At 45.3% G+C, this 20,082-nt stretch overlaps 1 protein-coding gene and 1 long non-coding RNA gene across 2 annotated transcripts in view; one reads left to right on the forward strand and one right to left on the reverse strand.

The window, feature by feature from the left end:
- LOC117510410 (single-stranded DNA-binding protein 2) overlaps positions 1-20,082 on the forward strand; it is a 310,588-nt gene that overhangs the window by 284,153 nt on the left and 6,353 nt on the right. Inside the window, exons 5-14 of the mRNA XM_034170108.1 lie at positions 1,332-1,421; positions 7,625-7,684; positions 7,764-7,830; positions 9,102-9,172; positions 9,516-9,583; positions 11,123-11,171; positions 11,253-11,288; positions 11,372-11,426; positions 11,584-11,654; positions 11,863-11,941. Coding sequence (XP_034025999.1) covers positions 1,332-1,421; positions 7,625-7,684; positions 7,764-7,830; positions 9,102-9,172; positions 9,516-9,583; positions 11,123-11,171; positions 11,253-11,288; positions 11,372-11,426; positions 11,584-11,654; positions 11,863-11,941 — 646 coding nt within the window. The remainder of the gene's footprint in view (positions 1-1,331; positions 1,422-7,624; positions 7,685-7,763; positions 7,831-9,101; positions 9,173-9,515; positions 9,584-11,122; positions 11,172-11,252; positions 11,289-11,371; positions 11,427-11,583; positions 11,655-11,862; positions 11,942-20,082) is intronic.
- On the reverse strand, positions 3,623-18,339 carry LOC117510412. The gene is made up of 3 exons (XR_004560718.1): positions 18,200-18,339; positions 15,055-15,058; positions 3,623-3,634 (listed from the first exon to the last, which is right to left on the reverse strand). It is a non-coding gene; the product is annotated as an uncharacterized LOC117510412 (long non-coding RNA).

Genomic DNA, 20,082 nt, shown 5'->3' on the forward strand with positions numbered 1-20,082 from the left:
TATCAGTGCTCGAAATTGATCACAGTTTATGGGCTTTTGCCTGTTCACCTATTTTGTTCTGTTTGTTGAGGATCAACAATAGGTTCTCACTTGAATGGAGATCTGGAGTATTTCTTGGCCATGGACCCACTTTTCTATTTTTGCCTTGTGGCATGATGCACCATCTTGTTGGAAAACACACAGATCTTCACCAAATTGTTCCTGGATTGTTGGGAGAAGTTGCTTTTGGAGGTCGTTTTAATACCATTCTTTATTCAAAGCACACAACTCACTTTCTTGGATGAGAAGCAACCCCACACATGGATGGTCTCAGGATGCTTCACTGCTGGCACGACGCAGGACTCATGATAGCATTCACCTTTTCTACTCCTGGCATTTGGTTTTTCAGATGTCCTACAGTGGGAAGAGGACTTCATCAGAGAAAACAATTTTGCACCAGTCTTCTGGTAATATATACCCTTTAAAAAAATGACCTACACAAACTGCTTTACGTTGTGGTTTTTGTTGTTTTGTTTTATCAGTAAATTAATCAGTCTATAAAATGATAATCACAATTTCCCAGAACCAGTGTTTGCTTCAGTTTATGCTTTGTTTTGGCTTACCAACAGAAAAAAGGCAGAAGTTTAATCTGTATTAAAGCAACAACATCTTACCAATTTCTGGAGTCAGAAGCAGAGAATGTTTTTACATTATTTTTGCTAAATAAAAAGATTTATTGCTTATTCATAATGTGAATTAATTTTATGCCAAGCAACAAACTGAGAATTGAAATAATACTTTCAGCTCCACATGATTTATCTTTTTATTTCTCACTGTTTGTGCATATTAAGAATGGCAGTAACACTGACAAATGGCTTCATCTAATGTGGCTGCTATTAGTCTCATGTTTTCAAGGTCCGTGCAAATATTCCAGTAAGAAACCACACTGTATTAATGTTGCTCATATTGAAAATGCCTTTGGTTTGTTGTTGTTGTTGTTGTTGTTGCAGGATGCAGAGAAGCAGCCTGCACAGCAAATAACTTAGTGTAAAACAAAACCATAAAAGAAAAAACAAACCAAAATCTGTCAAACCATTCAAAAATTCATATTACAAGAAAATTCAAAGCCTTTTTACAAATTGGGAACAGGTGTTCCTGTGTTTTTTGCTGCTCAGCCACAAAGTCTATATTTGCATGTTTCGCTGAGCATTTCTATAGACAGGTGTGTGTCTGTCTTTACCTCATCCAGTCTAATGTTTGTACCACAGGTGGCCAACTACAGCATGTATGTGAAGAGGAAACAAAGCGTTGTGAATGCAGTGTGTGGATTCAGACATGTTTGTGTCTTTCAGAGTGCTGCAGCAGCTCCCAGCCCCGTGCTTGGGAACCTTCCCCCAGGAGAGGGCATGCCAGTAGGGCCAGTCCCTCCAGGATTCTTCCAGGTACATGGTGCACACAGAGCCATCCTCCGCTCCAAAGTGATTCATGATGCTTTAAATTTACAGCATTTTAGGCATATTCATCTGTGACGTGCACGTGACCATGTCTCACAAGAATGTGACAGGACAAACACAAATGTGCAGCTTCGCTCTGGATGAGTGCTGTTTTCCATCAGAAACACGCTGCCAGTTGAACATTGATTAACCGCCATTATCAGTCAAAGGCAGTTGTTTGCATCTGACACACAGATCGATACCATCCTCTGGATGGTTATAAAGAAAGAAACTCAATCTGAAAAAGACCATTTCTGTCTCCTTTTAAGGATCACTTGATCTTTTAACAAGGTCTGATAAAGACTTAGCATCAAAAGAAATGCAGCAATTATCACATCTCTATTATACATTTAGCAATGGCACGTAATACGTACATAGTACATAGCAAGTAATCAATGTACTTTGACTGAAAAAAGAGCAAAAATAAGGAAAATAAAATTTATTTTATTTTGAAATTGTGGTATAGGTGCAGAGGTGCAAATCAAAATAGAAAATGTTGAACATGTGTATGAAAATAAATTTCAGGATATGATACTGAACCGCAAATTCAGCTGGAAATCCCATATAAGTTGTGTTCATTCAAAGATGGCAAGGAGTGTTGCGGTTTTGGGAAAGACAGTTCTGGAATATAAATTGCTGTCTATCATCTATTGTTTGTTCATTTTAACCGTAGCTGAAATACTCTGTGGAGGTTTAGGGTAACACCTATAAAGGCAACTTACCGTTAAAATCAACCGTTATGCATACTGCAAAAATGAGCATTTAGGACTGCACAATGTCAGGTACAGGGACATGTTTTGTGACAGGGAGGGTGGTTAGAATATAAAACGGTACCAATTTGCGGATAATTCACTATTTGCAGCTGATTCACGTTTTGGGGGTTAACACTAGTGTTGCTTATTTGATGGACAGATTTTCCAAACAATATTTTGAGGAGGAAAGAGAGTTTTTTTTAATGGTGCATCCCAGACAAACAGCAGAAGTGAAGCCCAGCACAGCGTGAGAATGGGCTTCAAAACTATGTCGCCAGGAGAAAATCCTTAAAGCGTGTTTCCTCTCCTGAAAGCGTGGAACCGGCCATGTTTGTGGTTTGTGCTGCAGTGTCGTGTCGCCTCAAAGCTAAGATGCTACATGTGGGACCCCATTGAATCTCACTGGGGAAGCCACTTCTATGATCACAGAATTGGACACAAAGGTGATGACGACTGGCCACTGTTAACAGGACAGCTGTGACATGGATCAGCTCCCAGCCCTTTGAGTTATTGTCTAAGCTCAGCTAAAGCAAGGGCTAAACTAAGCGCTACCAGGAGCCCCACAGCAAGTATGCAAAAGAAGGCTGACAGTGGGATGCTCTTTCTGCAGACAAAAAAGACAGCGCCACACAGTGGAACAATAATTCTACATGGCTCTGTGTGTGAACACAGCAGGGGTGAAATCAGACACACCACTTTGTTATTTTTCATTCTACTGCTCCCGTTTTTTGTTTGCAGTCACCTCAGCGGATACAGCCAGATCTGCATTGGTATTTGGCACAAGTTTTACGCTGGATAACCTTCCTGACGCAACTCCAGTGTAACCTGGAGAAACACACAGCTGTGGGTGTTCCAAGTGCTAACCAGGCCCCCACACTACTTAGCTTCTGAGATCTGATGGGATCAGGATTACACAGAGCACATCGGCTGCGCAGACACCACTTTATGTAATCGTTATTATTCAGTCTTATTGAGAATTAATGAAAGCTGTGCATCTAAATGGACTTTACTACTAAAATGAAGTCAGGCTGTTATTGTTAAAAAAGCGCCACATGCATATTTGGAGATGTTTTTGTTTTTTTTTTTTGGTCATCATTCATTCATCTTTACATACTAAACTGATTTAATTTGAAAACATTTTTAATCATTATAATAATCAGACTGCAGCTATTTTCCATTGCTGGATCTGCAGGAACCTTAAAGGAAGGGTGATTATTATAGTCCCCAGGCAAAGTAAGTAGACTGTTGCTCTCTAGTGGCCAAATGCAGTACTGCCTGTTTTGACCACCTCGCGTTCATTTTGCAGACAGCAGCAGCATTGTTACTGTGTGGAGGAATCAGAGTTGATAAGCGTTTCACACAGGCAGCCAAATCTGTCTGTAAACACTCACACCAACATTTTCTCTGTCTCTTTCCATTAAACCTAATCAATAAAAATAATGTCAGCTTCCTCACACACCTGATAATGATGCCCTTAACAACCCTTAACAGCTCTGCTTTCTAATGTGTCATGCAGGCAATACATTATCAGAACTTTTGCATCACTTTAGTATGTTTATTGAATAAGAAAGTGCTCTCAGAGAGTGCAGCACTCACCCCTTACATGTTTGGTGCCGAGTCATACAAATAAATCCTTTGTGATTCAGTGATACAACATGTGGTCTTGAAATTTGATCAGTTTTGGTCAAAATTTAACCACAACAGAAAGGTGATATGTGACTTCATATTATTATTTCATAATAACCACTGGTGTACAATAAAATTTGCATATAATGGATTCAGGTAGACCAGTGAATTTTGTCCATTATATTTGAAATCTGTTATATGTATAAAACAGACAAAATCCATTATATGTATAAAACGGATAAAATCCGTTATATGTATGTAACAGATTAGTTACAGTCTGGAGAAACTGAATGACCTACGGGGAATCCTGAATCGGGACCTGCCTCGTTTATTGACCCGGTTAAATCCTTATCTGAAAAAATAAATGCCTGCCTTAAATAAAAAACTAAGAAATCACATGTACATAAGTATTCACACCCTTTGCTCAGTACTTTGTTGATGCACCTTTGGCAGCAATTACAGCCTCAAGTCTTCTTGAATATGATGCCACAAGCTTGGCGCACCTATCTTTGGGCAGTTTTGCCCATTCCTCTTTGCAGTACCTCTCAGGCTCCATCAGGTTGAGGAGAGTGAAGGTGCACAGCCATTTTCAAATCTCTCCAGAGATGTTCAATCAGATTCAGGTCTGGGCTCTGGCTGGGCCACTCAAGGACATTCACAGAGTTGCCCTGAAGCCGCTCCTTTGATATTTTGACTGTGTGCTTAGGCATCCCCACAGCATGATGCTGCCACCACCATGCTTCACTGTAGGCATGGTGCATGGTTTCCTCCAAACATGATGCCTGGCATTCATGCCAAAGAGTTCAATCTTTGTCTCATCAGACCAGAGAATTTTGTTTCTCATGGTCTAAGAGTCCTTCAGGTGCCTTTTGGCAAACTCCAGGTGGGCTGTCATGGGCCTTTTACTAAGGAGTGTCTTCTTTCTCTCCACTCTACCATACAGGCCTGATTGGTGGATTGTTGCAGAGATGGTTGTCCTTCTGGAAGGTTCTCCTCTCTCCACAGAGGAACGCTGGAGCTCTGACAGAGTGACCATCAGGTTCTAGGTCACCTCTCTGACTCAGGCCCTTCTCCCCTGATTGCTCAGTTTAGACGGGCGGTCAGCTGTACACAGTAAATTTTGCAGAGTAAAATATACTCTGCCAGGATAACATTTGGTCCCAGTCCAAATAGAGGAAAATGTACTCTATCACAGTGTAAAATCAACTCTATCATGTTGTGAATGATTCTTATTTGAGTTGAAAAATTTGACAAGATGGTAGAGCTGATTTCACTCTATAATAGAGTGTATTTAACTCTGTTTGGACTGGGACTAAATGTTATCCTGGCAGAGTATATTTTTCTCTGCAAAATTTACTGTGTTAGAAGAGTCCTGGTGGATCTGAACCAGTGTTTTTCAACCTTTTTTGAGTCGCGGCACCCTTTTTGTATTTACAAAATCCTGCGGCACACCACCAACTAAAATAATATTATAATGCTATTACCTCTGGTTTTGCGCAAAACCCAATTATTGCAATAGAAAATCGATACAGAAAACATCGCATTTCGAAAATCCTCAAGCATTTTGCGCTCTGATCTCAAGTAGGGCTGTCACGATTAGAAATTTCTGGAGACGATTAATTGTCAGACAAATAATTGCGATTGACGAATATATTGTCTATTTTTTTTTTTCTTTTTTTCCCCTTCTTTATATTCTACTATTGTAGTATAATTACACAACTCTGGAAGAACGTTTGGCTTCTGTGAGTGGAGAAACTGGGAATGGTGCAACATTTTTATTTTTATCTTCATTTTACATACAGTCCCAACTTTTTCTGATTTGTGGTTGTTTCTGTTGCATTTCTGAAATTGTTTCTCCTCATCAGTCACGTTTTGTGCTTAAACACTACATTAAGCTCAAGACTGAACAAATAAATACCTTTGGAAAATAACAGCTGTTAAAATTCAGAGTTCTCACCTGCTTTTTGTGATCTGTGCGTCTGAACATTTTTTTTTGTGTATCTCAGTTCATTCATATATTCTCATTTTTTAAATATGTTTTTAAAGATATTTGACCGTTTATTTCATCTCATGATCTCATAAATTCAGCATACGGCGCGCACATGGTGTGAACAGGACGGTAACGGCAGAATCACACCTTTAGAGAAAGTTCAGAGAGAAGTAAAAGCTTCACGTTTTCGTTTTGTTAACATGTTCACTCCATTTAAAATCCTCTCTCTGCTCAGCGCTCGCTGCGCACTGAACGTGTCGCGCCTGCATTCAGGAATCTCCCTCACCCACCCCCTCACCTCCCTGACCCACCCCCTCCCCTCCCTGACTCACCCCCTCCCCTCCCTGACCCACCCCCTCCCCTCCCTGACTCACCCACCCCCTCCCCTCCCTGACTCACCCCCTCCCCTCCCTCACCCACCCCCTCCCTCGCAGTCTGCAGCTTAACTCCGCGCGCGTGCACACACAGGCACAGACACACACACCAACAGCTCCGCATTTTAGACGGCTTTTGAAGGAGACGGCACTGTTTTAATCGGCCGTCAGCCTCCTTGTTATTGTCCCGCCTTAAGACGAGAGCGAGGCTGCAGCACAATGACGTCAGATTCTGAGTCGTTTTATGCTTTGTGGATAAAATAAATAATTCACGGTAATCGCGAATATGAAAAATAATCGCGAATAGGAAAAATACCCACGGCACCCCTGACGATCGATCACGGCACCCTAGGGTGCCGCGGCACCCCGGTTGAGAATCACTGATCTGAACTTCTTCCATTTAGAGATGATGGCGGTCACTGTGCTCATTGGGACCTTCAAAGCAGCAGAAATGTTTCTGTACCCTTCCCCAGATTTGTGCCTTGAGACAATCCTGTCTCAGAGGTCTACAGATAATTCCTTTGACTTTATGCTTGATTTGTGCTCTGACATGCACTGTCAGTGTGGGACCTTATATGTAGACAGGTGTGTGCTTTTCCAAATCATGTCCAATCAACTGAATTCACTCCAGGTGGACTCCAGTTAAGCTGTTGAAACATCTCAAGGATTATTAGTGGAAACAGGATGCACCTGAGCTCAATTTTCAGCTTCATGGCAAAGGCTGTGAATACTTATGTAATTGTGATTTATTAGGGTTTTTTGTTTGTTTTTTGTTTTGTTTTTTTGTTTGTTTGTTTGTTTGTTTGTTTGTATTTACTTTTAATAAATTTGCAAAAATATAAAAACAAAAAAAGCTTTTTCACATTGTCATTATGGGGTATTGTGTGTAGAATTTTGAGGAAAAAATAATTTCATCCATAGTGAAATAAGGCTGTAACATAAATTGTGGAAAAAGTGAAGTGCTGTGAATGATTTACAGATACACTGCATCTTTAACCAGTTACTAGAATACTCCAAATATGTCCTGTGTATATGTGTTGGACCAAATTTTGACCTCGGCCTTTTTAACTAGTTTTATTTAAAATCAGAAACAGTGCCCATAAATGACTCAATCATTTCACAAGATTTGGTCAAAATGGGATTCAAAACTCCATTTTGTTAACACACAGGCAGACACACGGGCTGAAAACAGTACTTCCATATGCACTACTGTGTGTTGGTGTAAATATCCGGCTGCTACATTTATAAATTTAGGTGAGGTCATTACAGGATGAAAATAATATGTTGCATTGTGTTTCTGCATGTTTTGCAAAGAAACACCAGGTTTGGTGTAATGTACTTGTTGTGCATGTTTATGTGAATTACAGGCTTGGAGGGTTTGATTCAACTTGAGTTTGTGTTTGTTTTCAGCCATTTATGTCACCTCGATACCCTGGAGGACCAAGGCCACCCCTTCGATTACCCAATCAGGTAAGAGTCACACCTTCAGGAAGCAGACCGTGTGTGACTGTAGGCGTGGCTTGATTGGAGATGTTGATGCTTTCTGTAGGGATTGGCAGGAGTCCCAGGGAGCCAGTCGATGTTGCCCAGTGGAATGGACCCCACACGGCAGCAAGGTACACACAGATACGTACACTGCTGCATGCTAAATGTGCTGGTGTATACAGTATGACTGTTGTGTGTTTTTCAAATATTCTGTTTGTAACTACACAGACAAAACATCTTAATTTTCAAAGACTGAAGATATTTAATTACTGTTGAGCGTTATTAAGTGAAGGTGCTGATTAAAAGCAAGAGTTTTCAATAGGGTTAGGTATCGAGAACCGGTTCTTTTCGGGTATCATTAAGAAATTATTCGATCCACCGATATCAATAGTCTTTTTGCTTAACGATTCCCTTTTTGGTCCTTGAGGGTGTTTGTCAGGAAAATGATCATACCTCTGTGTTGATTACAGACCCTAGAGTGGGTCTGTAATCAACCATTTCTGCAACTCGACTCCAGTTTGAAGCGTGAATCAATGAAGCAATGCTTCGATCCGCTGGCTCTTGGTTCTTTGATTCGCTGCTCTTCAGAAGCAGCAAGTCAGCTTCATAACCCCTCTCAAAGCCATTAAAATATGTTAATTGTGAGTCACTTTTGTGTGGATGTTGCAGTCAAGAAACGAGAATTGTCCTCCGTTCTGTTGGCACAGCTCCAAATGCTGCGCGGCTCTCTGCCGAGACAGAGTCTGGTCGGAATTAATAACTTCAAAACGAATTGACACCTCTTTCCAAACGTTGTAATACAGACAAACTACAATTGACTAAAACATTTTTTTTCCCTCCCAAAAAGAGGCGTCCTGCATTCTTTATGAATTACATGCTGACGTGCAGTACAGCCAGCTGCAAGAGCTCAGCTCAAAGGTATGGAAAGACATTCATGCCAATAATGTCTGAGGGAAATGCTTTTAACAATAACTACAGATTTTGTTCATTTCTGTTTATGTCCAGAGATCAAGAATCCACCATGTAGAGTTTATTATGTCCAAAGTTTAAGGATCCAGTGACCAATTTCACATTTGTTTACTTTAAGAGTCAATAAAATGTTGTTGACATAGAAAACCTGTCAAGCCTACTTTTAGTACACAGAAAATTCACAAGAGGTATCGATAAGGGAATCGATAAGGAATCGGATCAATAAGCGGAATCGATAATGGTATCAATATCGATAAAATCTTATCAATACCCATCCCTAGTTTTGAATGACGAGCATAAAATATCATCTGGTCTAATAAATCCTACTTTGTACTGCCGCAGTAGGGCGTGCGGTCACTGAGTGAAGACTTTTTTCCTATAGCAAATGTGACTGCCTACTGTTGTTTGACTTGTTTGGGTTTTTGTGTCTCAGGTCATCCAAACATGGGAGGACCAATGCAACGGATGACTCCCCCCAGAGGCATGGTTCCTCTCGGACCCCAGGTAAAGCGCTCTTCACCTCTGAGAACATCTGTGACTGTTTATCGTTAAGCGTTGTTTTTCTGTCTAAATCAGGTGGTATGTGTGTTTTTGTCTGAGAGAAAATATAAAAACTAGGAGATACAACTTTTGTTTATCCTCTGTTATGAACGTAACGCTTTTGCTCATATGTGTTGGATTTTTTTTTTCCAGGAAATTTTCTCAAAACCTGATGACTTGAGTTTCACAAACCTTGATGAAAGTGTTGAGCGTGGCCTGTCATAGAGATGATGAGATGTTTTGTGTTTCCTCGTTTTTGTGTGCTTGCTGGGTATCCGCTTTTGAATTTTGGGTCTGTTTGTTTCAGAATTATGGAGGGGGGATGAGACCACCTCTGAACGCTCTTGTTGGTCCTGGGATGCCGGGCATGAACATGTTAGTAAAGTACACGCACATTCACACACATAAGATACACAGACAGTCAGCAACATAGAGCCAACAGGGAATTTCTCAAATTTTGTGTTTTTTCCCCTCAAAAATGTAAATGACTCCCATAATATTTTTCTAACTTACAATTATTTTTAAAGGAATCATCATATACCCCTCATTTTCAATGAGCTAACGCAATAAATTACATTTATAGCAAAATATGCTATAAACAATGAGGTCTTGCATTCCCCATCCACCCACCACCAAAAAAAAAAAAATGAAAGGAAATAATTACATCAATATTTTTGTGGCGATGTGGGTTTGAATGTTAATTTCAGATAGTGATATGTACTTGGTCTAAAACAAGTGAAGAAGAAGTCAGCAGGTCAAAGAGCCTTTTCGTATTGTGCACCCACCCTGTGGGACAGTCTTCCTGCGACCGTGAGGCAGTCTGAGTCCGTGGACATTTTTAGGTCAAGACTCAAAACCTATTTTTATTCTCTTTCTTATGGATAGTTTTTTTTTTTTATTTGTTTTATTCTTTTACTTCTGTTTTTATTTATGTATTTGATTTTTTTTTATTCATTTTTAATTATTTATTCAATTTTATGTTGACTTGTTTTATGTAAGGCGCCTTGAGACGGCTTTTGCTGTGATTTGGCGCATTATAAGCTAATTAAATTTAATTAAATTAAAACAAGCTTATTGTAGTTGAATTTCTACATGTACACACTGCCAAAATTGATATCTAAGAAAGTAAAAAAAAAGAGACTTGTTTTAAGAGAATTTGACTTAATTTTTGTCTAAATAAAAAAATTATCTTGTCAAGCATTTTTTTTTTACATAAGAAAAAAATGTCTTATTTTGGGAGAATCTATCTCACTTTTTCTTAATAAGTTTTTTCCAGCTAATATCAAGCTGTATGTAACCAGTAACAAGAAAGGTAATGGACTTCGAATCATCCAAGCAAAGGAACAAGATTGCTTTCCTTATTTTAAGACAGAGGCTAATCTAAAAATAAGAATTCTGTCTAGTTTTAAGGCACATTTTGATTATTCAGTGAATAGACATTGTCTGGTTTTGAGAATTCTAGCCAAGTACAATTTTCTTGCCCCATTGGCAGATTTTTGTTTAATGCTGGAAAATTTGGCTAGATTTTGGATTATTTGTCTTATTTTGAGAGGGACAGTTTTTGCAGTGCAGTTGTAGTTGTGGACCTTTGTAGATGTGTCCCATAAAATCCCAACTAAATGCAGCTATAAAAAGAATATAAAAGACAGATTTTGCAGAATATGGCCTCTTTAATATGAGTGTGGTAAACTCATCAGCGTTTTTTCTTTAAGCATGTGTTAATTACAGCTCTGCTTCACGCTCTTAGCTCTGAGAAGATGAAACGTGTTGCTCGAGTTGCTTCTCTTTGCCTGCTGCCTTTTCTTCTTGTTCCCTTCAGCTCTCCCTGGCAAACGAGTGCCATGTTGTTGCCAACTCTGCCGAAACAGAGAGGTTCACAAAAAAACAGAACACTCAAGTGTGTGTGTTTTACAGGGGCCCTGGTGGGGGTCGGCCGTGGCCAAATCCTCCAAACTCTAACTCTGTAAGTGATCACAGTGACAGGCCCAACAGAATCCAGCCGTTTTAGGCAAAGCTTTCATTATTCGTCTCTGTGTTTCTGCAGACGCCGTACTCTTCTGCATCTCCAGGAAGTTATGTGGTGTGTATGTTTTCTGTTTGATCTGGTTCTGTGTAAATTTCATGTCATAAATTAATCTCACAGTGGTGTAACTATCCTTTCAGGGACCTCCAGGGGGAGGGGGGCCGCCCGGCACCCCGATAATGCCAAGTCCAGCAGGTAGCCTGCACGTTTATAATATAATGTGTGTGTGTGTGTGTGTGTGTGTGTGTGTGCGTGTGTGTGTGTGTGTGTGTGTGTGTGTGTGTGTGTGTGTGTGTGTGTGTGTGTGTGTGTAACTGTTCTTTGATATCCTCCTGTGAATTTGTTACATCAGATTCAACCAACTCTGGTGACAACATGTACACAATGATCAGCACAGTTCCACCAGCTGGAAACCGACCAAATGTGAGACTTTTTTTTTGTTCTGTTTAATGATCTCTCTCTCTGAGTGTAATTAAATACAAATCCAGGCGTCACTTATAAACTCTGCACAAATAGCTCCAACTACTTTGCTGATTTAACTATGACAAATTAGTGTTGGTTTTAATTCAGAGTTTTATTGGAGATAATTTTGTTCACTGTTTGTTATTGTGTCTTGTTTATTGTGTCTTAGTTTCCTATGGGTCCAGGTGGTGATGGTCCTTTGGGGGGAATGGCTGGAATGGAGCCACATCACATGAATGGATCATTAGGTACACACATAGTATGTGGGAGCTGCATTCAACACAAAGGGCCCTATCTATGAAAATTATACTGCATGGTCTAAAGCACATAGTGCAAGTACATTTGGGCACAACCCAAATGCACTTGCACTATGTGCTGTCTGCCTCCACGTTGCTTTTTACACAGTGTGTTATATGAGAGCAACGCCAGGTACAGAGTGGAAAGAGTTTGTATTGTGCAAGTTCTCCTGCTTAGAAAGATGAGAGAGGTCTGTAATTTTCAACATAGGTACAGTGTTGTGTGGGCCGCTGAAGAGGAGGTACTGCTGGCCCACCACCACCAAAGGGCACCCGGCCTGGAGTGCGGGCTCCAGGCACCAGAGGGCGCTGCCGCCTCACAGGAGCAGCCAGGGTGACAGCTGACGCTCATCATCTTTGACAGCTGTCACCATTCATCAGGATCAGTGTTGGTATATCAGCCAGACGACATCTCCACCTCTTTGCCGAGATATCGTTCTACCTTGAAGGTAACGTACCTCAGCTGACTGTGAGACAGTATCCTTTTGTTACTTGAGCGTTGTATTGTGAACTACTTTTCCAACGAGAGGTGGCGGTAGCTTTCCTGCCATACGGATTGCTGGGTGCAAACGCGCCCTCATTTAACTGCTTTTTGTTCCTCGCCAGCAGTACCAGATCCGACACGCGGAGGCAGTGGCCACCTGGGAGTTCGGGACTTGGCGGCTCCAGTATTCCCGGGGTCTGGTGGCGGAGGAAATTGTGTGGTTCCGGTTCTGCTTTGGACAGGTGTCTCCTATCTTCGAGCCTGCCCACACGACACCTTTGTGATTTGACTCCTGTCTAGTGTTGTAATCTGTTGTATTGGTTGTGCACATTCGCAACAGTAAATTGTTGTTATTTGACCTACTCCATTGTCCGTTCATTTGCGCCCCCTGTTGTGGGTCCGTGTACCTACACTTTCACAACAGGATATCTCGGCCAGCGTCATGGATCCCGAGGGGCGTCAACCGGCTGTTGAACGGCCAATGGAAGAACAGGGCGCACAGGCGTCCGCAGGAGGGGTGATCGGTGAGTTGCAGCGGATCCTCACCGCTTTCACGACTCGGTTGGATTTGATGACCGAGCAGAACGTCCTCCTGAACCGCAGGGTGGAGGCTCTCGCCGCGCAGGTGGAAGCGCGCCCTCCGGGCGCCGCTGCGGCTCTCCCTCCCGTCGACCCTGTGCGTAACAGTGACGTTCCACTTGTCGTTCAACGACCCCTCCCACCTTCCCTGGAAGCATACATAAGCCCCCCAGAGCCGTACGGAGGCTGTGTGGAGACGTGCGCGGATTTCCTTATGCAGTGTTAGCTCGTCTTCGCACAGCATCCCGTCATGTACGCAACTGATGCTAGCAAAGTAGCTTATGTGATAAATCTGCTTCGTGGTGAGGCACGCGCTTGGGCTACAGCGCTCTGGGAGCAAAATTCACGGCTCCTTCAGACATATGATGGGTTTGTGAGGGAGTTCAGAACAGTGTTCGATCACCCGAATAGAGGAGAGACCGCTTCGGCCGTGCTACTGTCAATGAGACAGGGGCGCCGGAGCGCAGCTGCCTATGCAGTCGACTTCCGTATCGCGGCTGCGAGGTCAGGCTGGAATAGCACTGCCCTCCGCGCCGCCTTTGTAAACGGACTGTCATTGGTTCTAAAGGAGCACCTGGTGGCTAAGGATGAACCGCGGGATTTAGATGTGCTTATTGATCTCGTCATACGATTAGACAATCGGTTGGAAGAACGCCGTCGGGAACGAGACGAAGGGCGTGGCCGGGCACGCGCCGTCCCTCTCCCTTCCGGTTCCGATCGCGTTCCGCCCTCCCCACGCTCCACGGCCCCTGCGCCTCGTGTGGTTACAGCTCCCCCTGCTGACGAAGCTATGGACACGAGCAGGGCCACATTTAGAGCACCAAGTAGACAGAGGAGGCTGGACCGCGGGGCGTGTTTTGTTTGTGGCTCGATAGAGCATCAATTGAGAGACTGCCCCGAGCGGTTAAACACCAACGCCCGCCCCTAGAGACTGGGCTGGGGGTGGGCCGAGACATTCACGTGGGACACACCCACATTGCCACTCGACTCCCAGTTACAATCCTTTATGAGGATTTAACCCTGAAGGCCCCAGCACTGGTGGACACGGGCTCTGAAGAGAATTTGCTAGACAGCAAATGGGCCAGGGAGATAGAGCTCCCTCTGGTGGCGCTTACCTCGCCTGTGCAGGTGTGGGCACTAGATGGCTCCCTACTCCCTCCAATCACTCACAAGACACCACCAGTAACCCTGGTGGTGTCGGGAAATCACCGGGAGGAGATCGAGTTTTTTGTGACTCCGGCCACCTCCCGTGTGATTTTAGGGTTCCCCTGGATGTTGAAACACAATCCCCGGATCGATTGGCCGTCCGGGGTAGTGGTTCAGTGGAGCGAAACCTGCCATCGGGTATGTTTAGGTTCCTCGGTTCCTCCCGGTTCCCAGGCCAGGGAGGAGGTCAGAGCCCCGCCCAATCTAGGGACGGTGCCGGTGCAGTACCATGACCTTGCGGAGGTGTTTAGCAAGGATCTGGCGCTCACCCTTCCCCCGCACCGCCCGTATGATTGTGCCATTGATTTGGTCCCAGGCGTTGAGTTCCCGTCCAGTAGGCTGTACAACCTCTCACGACCTGAGCGCGAATCAATGGAGACATACATCCGGGACTCTTTGGCTGCCGGGTTGATCCGGAATTCCACCTCCCCGATGGGTGCGGGTTTCTTTTTTGTGGGGAAAAAGGATGGCGGACTATGTCCATGCATCGATTACAGGGGGCTGAACGAAATCACGGTTCGTAACCGATACCCCTTACCCTTGTTGGATTCTGTGTTCACGCCCCTGCATGGAGCCAAGATATTCACCAAGCTTGATCTTAGGAATGCGTATCACCTGGTTTGGATCCGGAAGGGAGACGAGTGGAAGACGGCATTTAACACCCCGTTAGGTCACTTTGAGTACCTGGTCATGCCGTTCGGTCTTACAAACGCTCCCGCGACGTTCCAAGCATTAGTTAATGACGTCTTGCGGGACTTCCTGCACCGATTCGTCTTCGTATATCTGGACGATATACTCATCTTTTCTCCGGATCCTGAGACTCATGTCCGGCATGTACGTCAGGTCCTGCAGCGGTTGTTGGAGAACCGGCTGTTTGTGAAGGGCGAGAAGTGCGAGTTTCACCGCACTTCTTTGTCCTTCCTGGGGTTTATCATTTCCCCTAACTCCGTCGCTCCTGATCCGGCCAAGGTTGCGGCGGTGAGAGACTGGCCCCAACCCACTAGCCGTAGGAAGCTGCAACAGTTCCTCGGCTTTGCTAATTTCTGCAGGAGGTTTATCAAGGCTATAGTCAGGTAGCTAGCCCCCTGACAGCCCTGACCTCACCAAAAGTCCCCTTCACCTGGTCGGATCGTTGCGATGCCGCGTTCAAGGAGTTGAAACGGCGCTTCTCGTCTGCACCTGTTCTGGTGCAGCCCGATCCTAGTCGCCAGTTGGTGGTTGAAGTGGACGCCTCGGACTCAGGGATAGGAGCTGTGCTCTCCCAGAGCGGGAAGACCGATAAGGTCCTTCACCCGTGTGCCTATTTTTCCCGCAGGTTGACCCCGGCCGAACGGAACTATGACGTCGGCAATCGAGAGCTCCTTGCGGTGAAAGAGGCCCTTGAAGAGTGGAGACATCTGTTGGAGGGAACGTCCGTGCCATTCACGGTTTTCACTGACCACCGGAACCTGGAGTATATCAGGACCGCCAAGCGGCTGAACCCCAGGCAAGCCCGCTGGTCACTGTTCTTCGGCTGTTTTGACTTCCGGATCACCTACCGTCCCAGGACCAAAAACCAGAGATCGGATGCCTTGTCCCGGGTACATGAAGACGAAGTCAAAACGGAGTTGTCGGATCCACCGGAACCCATCATCCCGGAGTCCACTATCGTGGCCACCCTCACCTGGGACGTAGAGAGAACCGTCCGGGAGGCCCTGGCACGAAGCCCGGACCCCGGAACCGGGCCGAAGAATAGACTTTACGTCCCACCAGAAGCTAGGGCTGCAGTCCTGGACTTCTGTCACGGCTCTAAGCTCTCCTGTCATCCAGGGGTGCGAAGAACCGTGGCAGTTGTCCGGCAGCGCTTCTGGTGGGCGTCCCTGGAGGCCGACGTCCGGGATTATATCCAGGCCTGTACCACCTGCGCCAGGGGCAAGGCCGACCATCGCAAGGTTTCGGGATTGCTACAGCCGCTGCCCGTGCCTCATCGCCCCTGGTCTCACATCGGCCTGGATTTTGTCACGGGCCTCCCGCCGTCCCAGGGCAACACCGTCATCCTCACGATAGTGGACCGATTCTCCAAGGCGGCCCACTTCGTGGCCCTCCCGAAGCTCCCAACGGCCCAGGAGACAGCGGACCTCCTGGTCCACCACGTCGTCCGGCTGCATGGGATCCCAACAGACATCGTCTCCGATCGCGGTCCCCAGTTCTCCTCGCACGTCTGGAGGAGCTTCTGCCGGGAACTGGGGGCCACGGTCAGTCTCTCATCCGGGTATCATCCCCAAACCAACGGGCAAGCAGAACGGGCCAACCAAGAGATGGAGCAGACCCTGCGTTGCGTGACAGCCGCGCACCCGGCGGCCTGGAGTACCCATCTGGCCTGGATCGAGTATGCCCACAACAGCCAAGTGTCGTCAGCCACCGGCCTCTCCCCTTTTGAGGTGTGTCTAGGGTATCAGCCCCCGTTGTTTCCGGTGGTTGAGGGAGAGGTTGGTGTGCCCTCGGTCCAGGCCCACCTGCGGAAGTGCCGTCGGGTGTGGCGAGCCGCCTGTTCTGCTTTGCTGAAGGCCCGGATGAGGACAAAGGCCCATGCAGACCGTCGGCGGACCCCGGCCCCTACGTATCGTCCAGGGCAGGAAGTGTGGTTGTCAACCAAGGACATTCCACTCCAAGTGGCCTCCCCGAAACTACAGGAACGATACATAGGTCCCTTTAAAATCCTCAAGGTCATCAGTCCCGCCGCAGTGAGGCATCAGCTTCCGGCCTCACTGCGGATCCATCCCGTGTTTCACGTGTCAAGGATCAAGCCCCATCACACCTCACCCCTCTGTACTCCGGGTCCGGCACCACCTCCTGCCCGGATCATCGATGGCGAGCCGGCTTGGACTGTGCGCCGGCTCTTGGATGTCCGCAGGATGGGCCGGGGCTTCCAGTATTTGGTGGACTGGGAGGGGTACGGACCTGAAGAACGCTCCTGGGGGAAAGAGGAGCTTCATCCTGGACCCGGCCCTCCTGGCCGATTTCTACCGCCGCCACCCGGACAAGCCTGGTCGGGCGCCAGGAGGCGCCCGTTGAGGGGGGGGTCCTGTTGTTTGGGCCGCTGAAGAGGAGGTACTGCTGGCCCACCACCACCAGAGGGCACCCGGCCTGGAGAGCGGGCTCCAGGCACCAGAGGCCGCTGCCGCCTCACAGGAGCAGCCAGGGTGACAGCTGACGCTCATCATCTTTGACAGCTGTCACCATTCATCAGGATCAGTGTTGGTATATCAGCCAGACGACATCTCCACCTCTTTGCCGAGATATCGTTCTACCTTGAAGGTAACGTACCTCAGCTGACTGTGAGACAGTATCCTTTTGTTACTTGAGCGTTGTATTGTGAACTACTTTTCCAACGAGAGGTGGAGGTAGCTTTCCTGCCATACGGATTGCTGGGTGCAAACGCGCCCTCATTTAACTGCTTTTTGTTCCTCGCCAGCAGTACCAGATCCGACACGCGGAGGCAGTGGCCACCTGGGAGTTCGGGACTTGGCGGCTCCAGTATTCCCGGGGTCTGGTGGCGGAGGAAATCGTGTGGTTCCGGTTCTGCTTTGGACAGGTGTCTCCTATCTTCGAGCCTGCCCACACGACACCTTTGTGATTTGACTCCTGTCTAGTGTTGTAATCTGTTGTATTGGTTGTGCACATTCGCAACAGTAAATTGTTGTTATTTGACCTACTCCATTGTCCGTTCATTTGCGCCCCCTGTTGTGGGTCCGTGTACCTACACTTTCACAACATACAGTACATCTATGAGAGACAAAATGAGAAAAAAAATCCAGGAAATCACATTGTAGGATTTTTAAAGAATTTATCTGTAAATTGTGGTGGAAAATAAGTATTTGGTCACTCACAAACAAGCAAGATTTCTGGCTCTCACAGACCTGTAACTTCTTCTTTTAGAACCTTTTCTGTCCTCCACCTACTACCTGTATTAATGACATCTATTGGAATTCGTTATCTGTATAAAAGACACCTGTCCACAGCCTCAAACAGTCAGACTCCAAACTCAACCATGGCCAAGACCAAAGAGCTGTCGAAGGACACTAGGAAAAGCATTGTAGATGTGCACCAGGCTGGGAAGAGTGAATCTACAATAGTCAAGCAGGTTGGTGTGAATAAATCAACTGTGGGAGCAATTGTAAGAAAATGGAAGACTTACAAGACCATTGATAATCTCCCTCTATCTAGGGCTCCACGCAAGATCTCATCCCGTGGGGTCAAAATGATCATGAGAACAGTGAACAAAAATCCCAGAACTACATGGAGGGACCTGATGAATGACCTACAGAGAGCTGGGACCAAAGTAACAAAGGCTACACACTACACAGAGAGGGACTCAAATCCTGCAGTGCCAGGCGTGTCCCCCTGCTTAAGCCAGTACATGTCCAGGCCCGTCTGAAGTTTGCCAGAGAGCATATGGATGATCCAGAAGAGGACTAGGAGAATATCATGTGGTCAGATGAAACCAAAATAGAACTTTTTAGTAAAAACTCAACTCGTCGTGTTTGGAGGAAGAGGAATGCTGAGTTGCATTCCAAGAACACCATACCTACTGTGAAGCATGGGGGTGGAAACATCATGCTTTGGGGCTGTTTTTCTGCAAAGGGGACAGGACGATTGATCCCTGTTAAGGGATGAGTGAACGGGGCCATGTATCATGAGATTTTAAACTGAAGATGCAACATGGCTGGGTCTTCCAGCATGACAATGATCCCAAACACACCGCTCGGGCAACGAAGGAGTGGCTCTGTAAAAAGCATTTCACGGTCCTGGAGTGACCAAGCCAGTCTCCAGACCTCAACCCCATAGAAAATGTGTTGAGGGAGTTGAAAGTCGACAGCCCCAAAACATTACTGCTCTAGAGGAAATCTGCATGGAGGAATGGGCCAAAATACCAGCTACAGTGTGTGCAAACCTGGTGAAGACTTACAGGAAACGTTTGACCTCTGTCATTGCCAACAAAGATTATGTTACAAAGTATTGAGTTGAACTTTTGTTATTGACCAAATACTTATTTTCCACCATAATTTACAAATAAATTCTTTAAAAATCCTACAATGTGATTTCCTGTTTGTTTGTTTGTTTGTTTTTCTCATTTTGTCTCTCATAGTTGAAGTGTACCTATGTTGAAAATTACAGACCGCTCTCATCTTTCTAAGTAGGAGAACTTTCACAATCAGAGACTGACTAAATACTTTTTACCCCACTGTATGTGAGACTGCTAGCAACTGCTTAAAATCTCATTACCCAAATTTTGTAAAACTTTGTTTGTTATAATGCAAAACCAATAAATTTGTGAGTGATTCCTAAGAGGTGAGGAGGGTGGAGCTACTAAATATTTATATTAGAGGCCCACCAATATGGATTTTTGAGAGCCAATATAATGCCGATATTTGAGAGTAAAAAAATAACAATACTGATATACCATCCAATATATATACATTTAAAATGGCAATGATTTGTAATATTTTGTTATTAAACTGTTATGACACAGAAATGTAATTGTGGCTTAATGACGTGGAGACGTGTGAGATGACTCCAGAGGGTTAACTGCATTGTAAAGGAACATCAGCTTTGATATTTTGGCCATTTGGTGCACTTCCCTCAGCATTATCTGAGGTGCAGGTGCCTCAGCATTGAGGACCACAGCAACTGAAAAAGACCAAGCTAATTCCCACGGTTCACCTGGGTGTGGCATATAAATGACTACTTCAGGGAGTTGGGGATAGAGCAGGTATCTGTCTGCCTGGGTGGTTGTCAGTCTGAACCCAGACTGAGTATTTCCCTTGCAGTGACATATGGGGGG

The sequence above is a fragment of the Thalassophryne amazonica genome, chromosome 5 (genome assembly GCF_902500255.1).
Source record: "Thalassophryne amazonica chromosome 5, fThaAma1.1, whole genome shotgun sequence".
Classification (NCBI taxonomy): domain Eukaryota; kingdom Metazoa; phylum Chordata; class Actinopteri; order Batrachoidiformes; family Batrachoididae; genus Thalassophryne; species Thalassophryne amazonica.